The 13016-nt window shown below is 37.9% G+C and overlaps 1 protein-coding gene across 1 annotated transcript in view; it reads right to left on the bottom strand.

The window, feature by feature from the left end:
- Positions 1–411: 411 nt before the first annotated feature.
- Positions 412–13016, bottom strand: part of LOC107746129 (transportin-2-like) — a 15272-nt gene continuing 2667 nt past the window's right edge. The window contains exons 2-23 of the mRNA XM_016560226.1: positions 12121–12225; positions 10808–10883; positions 10568–10717; positions 8812–8918; positions 7833–7966; positions 7667–7748; positions 6955–7077; positions 6764–6882; positions 6544–6604; positions 5054–5225; positions 4823–4975; positions 4527–4752; positions 3851–4022; positions 2567–2653; positions 2313–2426; positions 2036–2098; positions 1654–1777; positions 1383–1478; positions 1224–1299; positions 821–920; positions 656–730; positions 412–576 (exon numbers count right to left, since the gene is read on the bottom strand). Coding sequence (XP_016415712.1) covers positions 469–576; positions 656–730; positions 821–920; positions 1224–1299; positions 1383–1478; positions 1654–1777; positions 2036–2098; positions 2313–2426; positions 2567–2653; positions 3851–4022; positions 4527–4752; positions 4823–4975; positions 5054–5225; positions 6544–6604; positions 6764–6882; positions 6955–7077; positions 7667–7748; positions 7833–7966; positions 8812–8918; positions 10568–10717; positions 10808–10883; positions 12121–12219 — 2517 coding nt within the window. The 5' untranslated portion in view covers positions 12220–12225 and the 3' untranslated portion in view covers positions 412–468. The remainder of the gene's footprint in view (positions 577–655; positions 731–820; positions 921–1223; positions 1300–1382; positions 1479–1653; positions 1778–2035; positions 2099–2312; positions 2427–2566; positions 2654–3850; positions 4023–4526; positions 4753–4822; positions 4976–5053; positions 5226–6543; positions 6605–6763; positions 6883–6954; positions 7078–7666; positions 7749–7832; positions 7967–8811; positions 8919–10567; positions 10718–10807; positions 10884–12120; positions 12226–13016) is intronic.

Here is a 13016-nt window from a genome sequence, read left to right as displayed (position 1 = left end):
ACATTTCCGTCACGCGCTTGAGGTATTCGGCCAATCACAACGCATTGGATAGCTGGCCAATCACAGCACACCTCGCTTTTTCAGACCGATGAGCTTTGTAAAAATCGACGCGTTTCAAAAAGGCGGGGCATAGAGAAGAAACAATAATGTACAGTATGTGGAAAATAATGTGTTTTTTTAACTTTAAACCGCATAAACACATTTCATTACACCAAATACACAAAATGTTCTTTTTAGCAGCATCATATGACCCCTTTAATGCAAATAAACAGTAATGTATGACTGTCAAAGGGAAGTGCAGGCAGCTGGGCACAGATTATCTGGCATATACTGCAGTTGAGTAGAAACACCTACCAGCAACAAAAACCTAGCAGTGTTTGTTTGTGCCAGCACATGATGGCATCACTAGACATCAGCAGTCGTCACTAACCTGACAGCATGTGCTGTGTGTGAAGCAGAGGGGTGGGGTTACACGCCATAGCATGCAGAGAGGCGTTCCTTCAGGATGGGCGGGAACTGCTCCGAGAACTGCTGCCAGTTCTCCTCTCCGACCTGGTCCTTAAACCCATGTAGGATCTACACAGAGACACAGCCTCATTCAACAACATGAACAACATTTCACCGCTATAAAGGCACAACGTGATGTGCGTCTAACCTTGCAGAACATGTCCCTCAGGTCATCTTTAGGGCTGACCCAGGAGGCCACCGCATCACAGAAGAAGATGAAGTCCTGAGGGAGCGACGGGTGAAAGGAAATGAGTGATGGAGGAGAGAGTAACATCATGGTCAATCACAACGGAGTCAGAATATCAGAACTGACCTGGACCACACCGCCAGGGTTCACACCAATCATCACACAGATGCCTCTGAAGGCCGAGTCCTTTTCTTCATTATCTCTGATGTTTCGTAATGATGTGCACCTGCAAAGAGAAAAATCATTAACATTAATTAAGCCTGTCTTAAGAAAAGCATTAGCTGAAAATGGAAATAATGCAATTCTTAAATCAAACGAACTTGCTGGCGAAAGTTTGGTGTCAGTAATACATTTTTGAAATAAGTCTCCTATATACTATGAACTGATTTAAATATATATTTAACATGTAATTCATTCCTGTGATGCAAAGCTGGATTTTCAGCATCATTACTCCAGTCTTCAGTGTCACACGATCCTTCAGAAATCATTCTAATATGCTTGTTTGAAATCTCTGGACATGTTGACTCACCAGGGTCTGATGAACTGTTGCAACATGGGAGCCACTTCTTGTGGACAGACGTAACCCAGGCGACCAATCGTGATGGCTGTAAAGAGAAGTGGGAGGAGTCAAGGTTTGATTACTTATCTGTGTGAAATGTAAGTGATCATGTGCGGTCAGAGGTTGTACCCGTGTTCTCCAGCAGGGTTTTGGGAGTGTTGGGTCTGTTAATAATCTCCACCAGATGAGGAAGAACCAGAGCCACATACGGCTGCATCTCCACACCTACAACAACACATGACCAATAACGATCACCTTACTGATGATAGAGAATTCAACTCCCTCCAACGATGTCAAACAAACAACTATCACATTCTATGGTTCTAAATCAATGATGTCATTCTAAATCCCAATCCGTGTCATGATGTAACTGACACAGAATCAGTGAGATGATCCTCACCCATCTGCATGCAGATCTCTCCGATGGCCCAGGTTGCGTTGTTACACACTGAGATGAACTCGGGGTTCAGATTCGTCCCCAGGATCGGCATGAACTCAGCTGAACACACACACAGTTTCAGAGATTAATACATATGAATAAGTTAAGGGTGTATAATGCAGGTCAAACGCACACATATTAAAAATAATAAATGACTATTAAAATAATAATATTAACATAACACCAACAATATTAAATTCAATTATAAACATTTTTAGATCAAATATTAATTTGACATACTGTAAATAATTCAAATAATAATGATAAGAACATCACATTTTTAAACTCTTTCACACACTGTACCTGCATACACTGGAACAGAAGGGTCATAATGTTGCTACGGGCAACCAGTGGTCAGATCACCCAGCAAAGCAAATGAGCTCTGCCTCACCTCAGGCATAGTGTCCTGCATATAAGAGAGTACCACTTTCAATTTGCATTCATATCAATTAATCAGCCTAAATGTCTTATAATGCAACAACAGATAATAAAATTAAATACTTAAAATATTTAATTAAATATAAAAATAACAAAGAAAATAAACAAATATTACTATAATATTGCAAATGTTTGAAACGGTCCACTGATGTTCATGTTGATGTGTGTGAGTAAGTGTGTGTTCTCACCATGGCTTGTGCGAGTGTTTTCTGCACCAGAGTAACACAGCGCTGATAGACGGGCTCACAGTACGGGAGGAAACCGCTCTGTAACGCCGTAGCCACAGACGACAAACACTACACACACAAACACAGAATGGATGAGAGTCATTTACTGTCCATTTTCACTTTCAATTACAAATGTTTTGGCAAAATAACATGACAGTAAAATGCATTCAAATATAAAGTCTTTCTTCACTTTGTTTTGAGTGTCTCACCTCCAGTAGAGGAAACAGGTCTTTATCCTCGTCTTTCAGTTCATTCCACTTCTGGATCAGAGGAGGCATCAGTTTCTGGATGTATTCCTGTTCACACACACACACAACACAAGATCAGACCACTGATCTCTACGCCCACAAACACGTACTAATAATATTTAGCTTTTTAAAACAAGCTGACAAGGGCAGGGGTGAGCAGAGGCGGATCGAACCAAAAACATTTGTGTTATTTATTGTCTTTAAAAAAAAGACAGATAATTGAAGATGATTTTCATCATTTTGGCATCTATTTGTACAAAAAAAATATGGCATCTGATCTTTTGAGTTGCCCTACTTGCATCTACAAGTTTTATTTAGAAAAATTAAAACAACAAACTAGCATTCAAAAGTTGACTAAAACTGACTGTAAAGGTTTCGATTTCAAATGAATGCCGCCCTTTTGAACTTTCTATACATCAAAAAATTAAAAAAATTAAATAAATAAATTGTATCAAGGTTTCCACAGTAATATGAAGCAGCACTACTGTTTTCAACATTGATAATAATCAGAAATGTGTCTTGAGCAACAAAGCAGCATATTAGACTGATTTCTGAAGATCATGTGACACTGAAGACTGGAGTAATGATGCTGAAAATTCAGCTTTGAGCACAGGAATAAATTACTCTTTAAAATATACTGGCATAGAAAACAGTCATTTTTAAGTGTAACATTTCACAACATGACTGTTTTCTTAAGGTGTTTTTCATCAAATAAATTCAGTTTTCATGAGCATAAGAGGCTTCTCCCAAAAAGCATTAAAAAAAAAATCTCGGTAGTGTATGAAAACTGAAAATTGGTTTCAAGTGACAGTTTGCAAAAAGGCACTTTTTTTTTTAACAATATATTTATTACTTTTTTCAGTTTGCATATTACAGCAGATTACACAGTAAGCAACAATCATGTAAACAAAGCAAACATTTTACACCAAATTCTCCCTCCCATCACCCCATCCCAAAACAAAAGAAGGGAAAAAATATATAATAATAATAATAAATAAATAAATAAAATAAAAATTTAAAGATACCTAAATCAAGAAAAGAGTGTTTCCCAAGTCTGTAAAGAAGATCACGATATTACCTTACTCCCTCAGAGCTTGTTGTATCAGGCTACCAACATTAACATTGTGCCTTAAGAAATTAGTAAAAGGTCTCCAGACATCTTCAAAAACGTTTTGTTTCTTTTTAAAAAGGCACATTTTAGTAAATAAATAAATAGCTTCACTGAGCGGCAGAAACTCTAATTACCGGTTGGTTCAGATGATGTCCGACGGAGTCTGCCAGGGTGCCGATGGCGTCGTAGAGGATGAGCAGGTTCTTGTGTTGATATTTCCCGAACGCAAACACCAGAGTGTCCAAAATGAAACTGAGGTACGGAACCAGCTCCGTACACGCCTCCTCCTCCAGAGTCGCAAACGCACTGACAACATTACAGAGTTACTTAACATACTTCATGAATAAATGGACCACAAAACCAGTCATAAGGGTCAATTTTTTTAAATTGAGATCTATACATCATCTGAAAGCTGAATAAATAAGTTTTCCATTGATGTATGGTTTGTTAGGATAGGACAATATTTGGCTGAGATACAACTATTTGAAAATCTGGAATCTGAGGGTGCAAAAAAATCTAAATATTGAGAAAATCACCTTTAAAGTTGTCCAAATGAAGTTCTTAGCAATGCATATTACTATCAAAAATTAAGTTTTGATATATTTACAGTAGGAAATTTACAAAATATCTTCATGGAACATGATCTTTACTTAATATCCTAATGATTTTTGGCATAAAAGAAAAATCTATAATTTTGACCCATACAATGTATTTTTGGCTATCGCTACAAATATACCCCAGCGACTTAAGACTGCTTTTGTGCTCCAGGATCACAAATATTTAAGGCATGAATTTCATACACACACACACCTGCAGGCGGCCTCCTGCACTCTCTTGTTGCCGTCCAGGATGCGTTTGAGCAGTTCTGTCATAAGCGGTTTGAGATGGGCGTCCGGTGGCTGGCTTACCACCCAGTGTGCGTAGCGGCTGAGCGTCCAGCAGGCGATGGAGCGAACCAGAGCCTTCTTATCACACAGACACTGGATCAGGTGTGGGATGAGCTCGGGCAGGTACTGTACCATACCCTGCATGCAGCCTGACAGAAAGAGACAGGATGGGTAAACACCCAGTAATTAGTGAATTAATTCTGTGTGTGAGACACACACCTTCAGCGATGGCTCCCAGCACCAGTATCCCAGACTCTTTGATGACCCAGTCTGGGTGGAACAGCAAACCCTTCAGCAGCGGCAGCAGGTGCGGCAACAGGTCGTCCCGAAAGACGTTAGCCAACACGTCCAGCGCCGCCGCAGAGCACTTCCCTATAAACACACAAAAATATACACATCTATTATATACACATTTACAGCAAGCATGCTCTGATTGGTCTGTTTACTCACGTAGGTTCCAGTCAGACAGTGTGTCGTCGTCATCATCCTCATCTTCGTCGATGTCCTCTCCTTCCTCCCCCTCTCCTCCCTCGTGCTGCAGCGTGACGGTACGTGACTTGTGGAAGCGAGGCTTGATGTCCTGCTCGCTGTCAGGAACGGTGTCGTCCTCCTCCACGTCACCCTGAGACACACAGAGAGAAAGACTGCAGCTGCATTCACATTCACACGGTCCCTACACAGCGCTCGCTGCTGATAAATCAGTAGGGCTGGGTGACGATTAATTTTCTGAAATTTCTCAGAAATCAGTTCCTAAAATCCCAATTTTGTAGATCTAGAAACGTCTTTCTATTGAATTTGTCTTCTTTGGTGGCATGCAAAAACAAACAACACAACCAGTGTAGTCTGATTCACAAACAAATGACTCTTTTGACTCACATGAACGGTTCTAGTGAATCAAAAGCACACAGCGCAACCAATGTAGCCCAAATCCTGAAAATTTGCTGGTTCTCTGAATGAATAGTTAGAAATGATGAGTTGCTGATTTGAATCACTTCAAAACACTTCCCTGTATAATTTACAGCATTAGAAGAGAGAATCTTTCTATTTTCTATATGCAAGAATCCGAATCAGTGCGTCAATTAAAACTAAAGCTATTAAAATACAAATATTTAAATATATATTTTTTTTTAATTAATTAAAAAAAGATAAATATTGCCTTGGCATACTGAAATAACTTTAAGCACTAAAATTAGTAAATTTAAAACTGTAATAAAGCTACATAAAAATGAGAAATGCACAAAATTATTATTGCCTTGGGAACTAACTGAAATTAGTTGAATATAAGTTGAAGCACTAAAATTAGTATAACTGAAATAAAAAAGCACATAACAAAATTACTCAAATTAAATAATAGACAGTCAGCGGAAGTGAGAGAAAAGTGTTTATTACGTTTGAAATATGGATATTTTTCTTACAAAAACACATGGATTCACTACAAGGGGCCTTTATTCATCCACCGGAGCCGTCTGCGGCACGTTTTATTATGAATGCGCGAGCTTTATTTGACGACTTGTGGACTATTCAACTGCAACACCCGCTGAGTGCCATTAAACAGCTTGAAAGATCAAAGACAATTTTTAATATAACTCCGACTGGATTCGTCTGAAAGAAGAGAGTCATATACACCTAGGATGCTTCGAGGGTAAGTAAAACACAAGCTAATTTTCATTTTTGGGTGAACTAACCCTTTAAAGTTGTCCAAATGAAGTTCTTAGCAATGCATATTACTAATCAAAAATTAAGCTTTGATATATTTATGGTAGGAAATTTACAAAATATCTTCATGGATCATGATCTTTACTTAATATCCTAATGATTTTTGGCATAAAAGAAAAATCTATAATTTTGACCCATTCAATGTTTTTTGGCTATTGCTAAAAATATACCCCAGCGACTTAAGACTGGTTTTGCGCTCCAGGCTCACATTTATGGTGACTCACCTTCAGTAAAATGATGTCAATCTCAGAATACTTCATTCCGTTCACCAGGATGGGGATGAGTCTGTGGAGAAACGCATTAACATTAGATCACCCCACGGCTCACGCAAAACGTTTCTTCAGATCAGATCTCTCAGACAGAACTAAACAGAGGCTTCATTTGTGTGTGTTCAGTTTATGCTCAGATGTGTGTGTGATGATGATGATGGCCTGCAGTACTCACTGGACCAGGTGTCCTGACAGAGCCTCTTTACAGATGGGCTGCTCGGCCAGAGTCAGCCAGAATTCACAGGCCTCCAGCGCCACATTCTCATCCGCGTCCTGCGTGCGCTGCAGCATGTACTGCAGAGAGACCAGATTTAAAACTCCTACAATACCTTTAAGTGACAGAAAAACATCAGATGTTTGTATCACCTGTATGATGCTGTGCATGTGCGGAATCAGGCGGTCGATTCGGACCTCCAACAGCATGACCAGAGCTCTGCACACGTTCTTCCTCACCTCGCAGTCTTCATCACCCGCCAACGCAAAGAGAGACTGAAAGCAAAGCACACAGTACAGATGAACTGAAACAAGCACTGAAATAACTACAAATTCATGGGTCACCATGAGCTGGATTGTAGTGTTTACGATGTGCTAGGCTGCTAAAAAAGCGTGTTTTCTAGGATGAACTACGATCTTGATTTGACAAACTTTAGAAGTGTTATTCTTTGTTCGATATTCAGAAGTTGAGGAAGCTATAAAACACTTACTGCTGAGTCTACATCAAACACAATGAAGTACATAAAATCTGCATCTAATGCATATCATTAAATGTGCATGTGTGCGTGTATATGTATATATAAATATTGAATTACATATAAAAACAAAAAACAGTGCAACATTATGTGCAATTTAAAAAAAATGTAAAATACTAAATTGATGTTATATATACAACTCTCACTATGTTGTGTATTTATTAAAGCAATAGCAAAAATGCTAATTTGTAGGGTCAGTAAGACTTAAATAAGTCGTTAAAGATGCATCCTATCAGTTGCAAATATAAAACTACAATAACTGCATGAAATAACTTTTCGAATCACTTTTTGGTGGATTGGAAACCACTACATGCTGGAGGTCAACTCACCTCTATGAATGTGTCGATGTTGTCCATGAGAGCCTGAGCCCTGCCAATAATGAACTGATTCACACACGCTATGGCATGAGACCTGTACAGAGAGAGTGAATCAATACGATGTTACTCGTTATCAAACACAGACAGCATTCAGTGAGAGATATGTGTGCTTCTTCACCTGATCTTGGGGCTGCAGTGTTTGAAGAACTGCAGGAATTTGGGGATCATGATGTTGAGGGGTCGATTCAGAGCGTCACTGTCCAGCAGTTCAGACGAGTCCTCACAGATCTTCTGCAGTGCACCAAAAGACCCCTGTACACACACAAATCAGCAAAAATAACTAACTTCTCTTAGAAATCCCACTGCATTATGGGTATATTGATAAATGAGGAATATTTGTACAACTGTTATAGTGGCACTTATCAACTAATCTTCATTAAAGTTTACATGCTTCTTTAGTATCATATGTCACATGTGCTAAATTCATAATTTCATGAAGTTTGGTTTAGGAATTGTGAGTATATCTGGTCATGCCCATAATTCAAATGACCATTTTATAGCCATCTAAACACTAAAGTTCAACTTTGTTTGGATAATTATTGATCTAGGTAGTCCGAAGACTTCTACTTCACTAGCTTTAGTGAGGTTGATCAAAAAACCTAGGACTAGTTTGAAAAAGTAGTTTACATAATCTCAAATATTTACTGTGTACTTTTTTTTAAACATAGTATGCACAAACACCAAAATCAAACAACATAACAACAGAGTATGAAATTCTGTCAAAGTACTGCCATTATTATTTAGTAAACATTTCATATTACTTTTTAATGTTGTAGTCTAATTATAAATTAATCTTCAAATCTGTTATGGCACACCTGTATGATATCAACTGATATCTACTTACTACATTATTGTTATAGTCTTGAAAACACATAACTTAATTGTGTGTAAAAATGCAGTCTGGCAAGCCAATCAAATCACATTCTTGTGCAACTGTTTTGCTCAAACAGAAGGTCATGTCAAGTGCACTGCATTGTGGGATAAATATTGCACATTTTGGGAAAACACTGTAAAAAACAGTAAACATATTGCATTCCTAGTTAAAGTCTTATGATGTTATTCCACTCCAAACTTACTCAAAGTTGTGTGTGTTTTACCTCGCAGGTGTTGTAATCCTCCGAGTTGAGGAGGTTGCAGAGTTGAGGCAGCAGCTCAGGCCATGTCTGCAGCTCCCCTTTAGAGGCGATAGTAGTGATGAGAATACCTGTGGACACACATGGACCCAAATTCAACTAGAACGCAAAGCTGAATAAGCTGTTTGTGTCACTTGAAGACAATGAATACCTCTCAAAAAGGGAAAAAACACCAATTACAACTAATCAAATAAAAACAACTTAACTCCGCTGCAGTGTTAATTTTGACAGCACATTTTGATTTAGTTTTGGTCCTAGTCTTTTGACTAAAATGCCATTTAGTTTTAGTCATATTTTAGTCATCTGAATTGTTTTTAGTTTTAGTCTCGTTTTAGTCGACTAAATATCGTAAGATTTTAGTCGACTAAATCTACAGTAAATTTAGTCGGCTAAATTCTAATGGGTTTATTTAGAGTAATGCATTTATAAAAAATTCCTCTAAAATTTCCAGACTCATTATAGAGCTTTGATATTAAGGTTATATCATGACAGATACCGATTTAACTGCGGTGACAAACAACATGCCTTTGTTAAAATTTAATAAAACAAGAACATGGTCTTCTTATTAATGAAATACCAATGGTTATATAGGCTAATTATGCATTCTTTATAGCAACTTGTTTACCATATTCTTCATTCTTTCAAGCAGACATTTATTTCTAAATAAATAAATTTAGATTAATCTTTAGGGCTACTAAAATTTTCAAGTCAAGAGCAGTGCGTGATTTTCTGTCTTTCTGTTGTTGCTTGATTAACATCAATGACTCGGACAATACACAGGAACAGGAACTAAGTGTTCTTCCACATGACTAAGGCACGAAAGCAATGTCGTGTGACCTTGATCATGCAAAATGGGTTGCCCCTTGGGGAAAACCCCCTGGTCCTGAGCCACCACTGCAAGAGTCTCGTGTACAGCGGGCCAAAGAACGAAACACTGTCATGTTGCTCAGAGACACAAAACAGCGCTGTGGCTGTATTCGGAATGATTTTTGTTGGCGAAATAGAGCAAAAACAAGCAATATGGCGTCTAAACGTATGTAAGTCTCTTAATTAACTTATTGTTTATTGAATTCAATGTCACATTTGTAATCATGGTAATTTTTGGAGAAAAACGGCACTCTTCGTGTGAAATTGAATAACTATATGAAGTGGTATAAATATATAAATTTTCTGCCATCATGTCTTGAATTTGTGATCATTCTAAATGCATTTTAATAGACTGAATCATGCAGTGAAAGAAAACACACTAAATGCGCACACGCACTAGTCTAGACTTCACGTAATGTATGCGTGCGCTCTGTAGGGATGTTTTGAATGGTTTTTGCAAAATACTTGATAATGTCAAATCGCACATCGTTAAAACAACCATTACGATATTAATCGCAGACGATATATATCGCACACCCCTACGGTTCATATGTACGCATCTAACCTCCGAACCATGCAGCAGAGTCGTTCTGAATGAATCTCTTTTCCCATTCGTCCCTCCCTAACATTTTCGTCTCGTTTTTATTAGTTGACGAAAATGTCAATAGATTTTCGTCATAGTTTTTGCCATTCAAAAAAGAGTTTTAGTTCTGTCGTCGGTGAAAAAAATGTTGACGACAAAAATTATTCGTCAACGAAATTAACACTGCTCAGCTGAAAACATTGAAATCTGAGTTTTTTTTTTTTTTAATCTATTATAATCTAACCCTCTCAAACCCGGGTTCAGACTGACCGATGGTGGCGCGGATGAGCGGGGACGGGTCTCCGATGTTGTTGAGACACTCTCGCTTGATGAAGTCGGCCACGGCCGGAGGGAAGTTCTGGTAGTGAGCCTTCACGTTGTTCTTGAGAATCAGACCGCTCAGAGAACGGGTGGGCTCGTCTGCAGAGACACAGAGGTGTGCTTGTAGATATGTGACAGGAGAGCGTGTGTGACACTGAGGCAGATGATGCATGATGGGATATTACAGACCTTCAGATTTGAGGCTGGTGAGGACGAAGATGAGATAGTTGTTGAAGTCGGGAAACTGATTCAGCTGCTCCAGTTTCTAATGAGAGAGTCATGAAAACAAAGGATAAATTAAACAGACAGCACAGAAAGAAGAGGTCTGATCTCAGTCCAGTGACGTTTATTAAGATGTAAACAAAAAAATCCTTTACCACTAGAATAGGAAGATATACCTAAATCAATATTTGCACTGATTTTGCAGCCATTGATTAATAAACATTCATCATGAATATGGTGACAAAAAGTAATACTTTTTTTTTTAACAGACTATTAAAACTACACAAGTAGGCCGAGTAGTTTTTCTGATTTAAACCTTGAAAGCAAAAATGGTATTAGAGTGGAGAAGTTCAATATTATTTACTGAATGATTTAATCAATAAATCACTTACAAGACCCTGATTCAATAAATCATCTGGATCATCATCATTTATGTTTTAAAGTTTTAGGAACAAATATGAAGATAAACACTGCAGTTTATTAATATAAATCGTTATATTGGTGCATATAAAAGAAATGATTAAATATTATTTTATATATTTTGAATTTGCATGGCAACAATGGGTGTTTGGTTAAAACGGTGCTTGAATTTTTAGAGCATCTACACACTACCGATCAAATGTTTGGGGTCAGTAAGATTTTTTAATGTTTTTGAAATGAGTCTTTTATTCAACAAGGCTGTACTTATTTAATCAAAAATACAGTTTAAAAAAAACTGTAATATTGTGAAATATTATTACAATTTAAAACAACGGTTTTCTATTTGAAAATATTGCAAAATGTAATTTATTCCGGTGATGGAAAGCTGAATTCTTCAGTCACATGATCTTCAGAAATCATTTTAATATAATGACCTGCTGCTCAAGAAACATTTCTGATTATTATCAATGTTGAAAACAGTTGTGCTAGTTCATATTTTTGTGGAAACCGTGATCGTTTTTTTTTCAGGATTCTTTGATGAACATGAAAAATGTCTTTACTGTCACTTTTGATCAACTGAATGTGTCCTTGCCAAATAAAAGGTTTAAATTCACACTTAAAAAAAAAAAAAATTTAATACTGAACCCGAATTTAAAAACAGCAGTATATACTATTAAGTCAACGTATTGTGCCAAAAAGATGAAAAGATTGAGATTTATTTGCACTGTACACCAAATAAAAACTGACCACACAGACAGCTAAAATTCACATTATATTTGGCGATAACGTGGATAAATAAGCTTTAAAGGCATATAACTGACCATAATGCTAGTGTAATGATGTAAGGGATGTGCACACACCTCTTGAACGGCTCTCTGTGTGGCCGTATCCGGAGACTGAGAGTCCTTCAACAGCTGCAGCACCTGCTGTAAACCCTGTTCATCCGGCTGCCACTCCATCCTGAGCTACACAAACACAGAAGACAAATGAGTGCACTACACCAAAACACACACGCCCTCCTGGGAAAGAGCATCACTGCTATCTTAGTACGGTTTTAGGAAGAAAGAATCGAACTGAGCAAATAACACACTTAACTATCATCCACAGACAATGCATTCAGACCAAATAACCCAGTTTAAAACGTTTAATTTTTGAAGCCAGGCTAATCCACGGCGAGCACCTGGACGGCAGGTTAACCATCTGATCTGGTTTAGTGGGATAGAGGCAGACGAGAGTGTGAATGTGTGAGGAGGCTGTGATGTGTGACTGAGCATCTGACTTACGTGTGGGCCGTGTGTGTGAATGTGCAAGTATAGTATATCTTCAGTGGGTCTGCATACACGCAGGAAGATGCGTCAGTTTTGCATTTTCTCATTTAATATAAATTGTTTTATTGCATACTATTTTATCTGCATAATTAAAGTGATAAGATGAATGAGAATGTCTACAGCAACCAAACCTGAAAAACTGTTCTCCAATATGATTTAAAGGGGTCCTATTATGCTCTTTTACACAGTCTTGATTTGGGGGTGTACTAGAACAGGCTCTCATACTAGGTTGTTCGAAAAGCACATTATTTTTCACATATTTTACATTATTACAACACCTCTCTCCCCAGTCTGGCATGAAAGGCTCGAATAGTTCCTGTATCAAATGAAGGCTCGCCTTCTGAAATACAAAATGTGCTGTGATTGGTTAGCTGGGACAGTGTGTGTTGTGATTGGCACCACTCGGCGCCTGGTCGGGAAATGTCACG

Source organism: Sinocyclocheilus rhinocerous, unplaced genomic scaffold, assembly GCF_001515625.1.
Source record: "Sinocyclocheilus rhinocerous isolate Xijiao unplaced genomic scaffold, SAMN03320098_v1.1 scaffold107, whole genome shotgun sequence".
In the NCBI taxonomy this organism is placed as follows: Eukaryota; Metazoa; Chordata; class Actinopteri; order Cypriniformes; family Cyprinidae; genus Sinocyclocheilus; species Sinocyclocheilus rhinocerous.
This window is presented reverse-complemented; position numbering and strand designations above follow the sequence as displayed.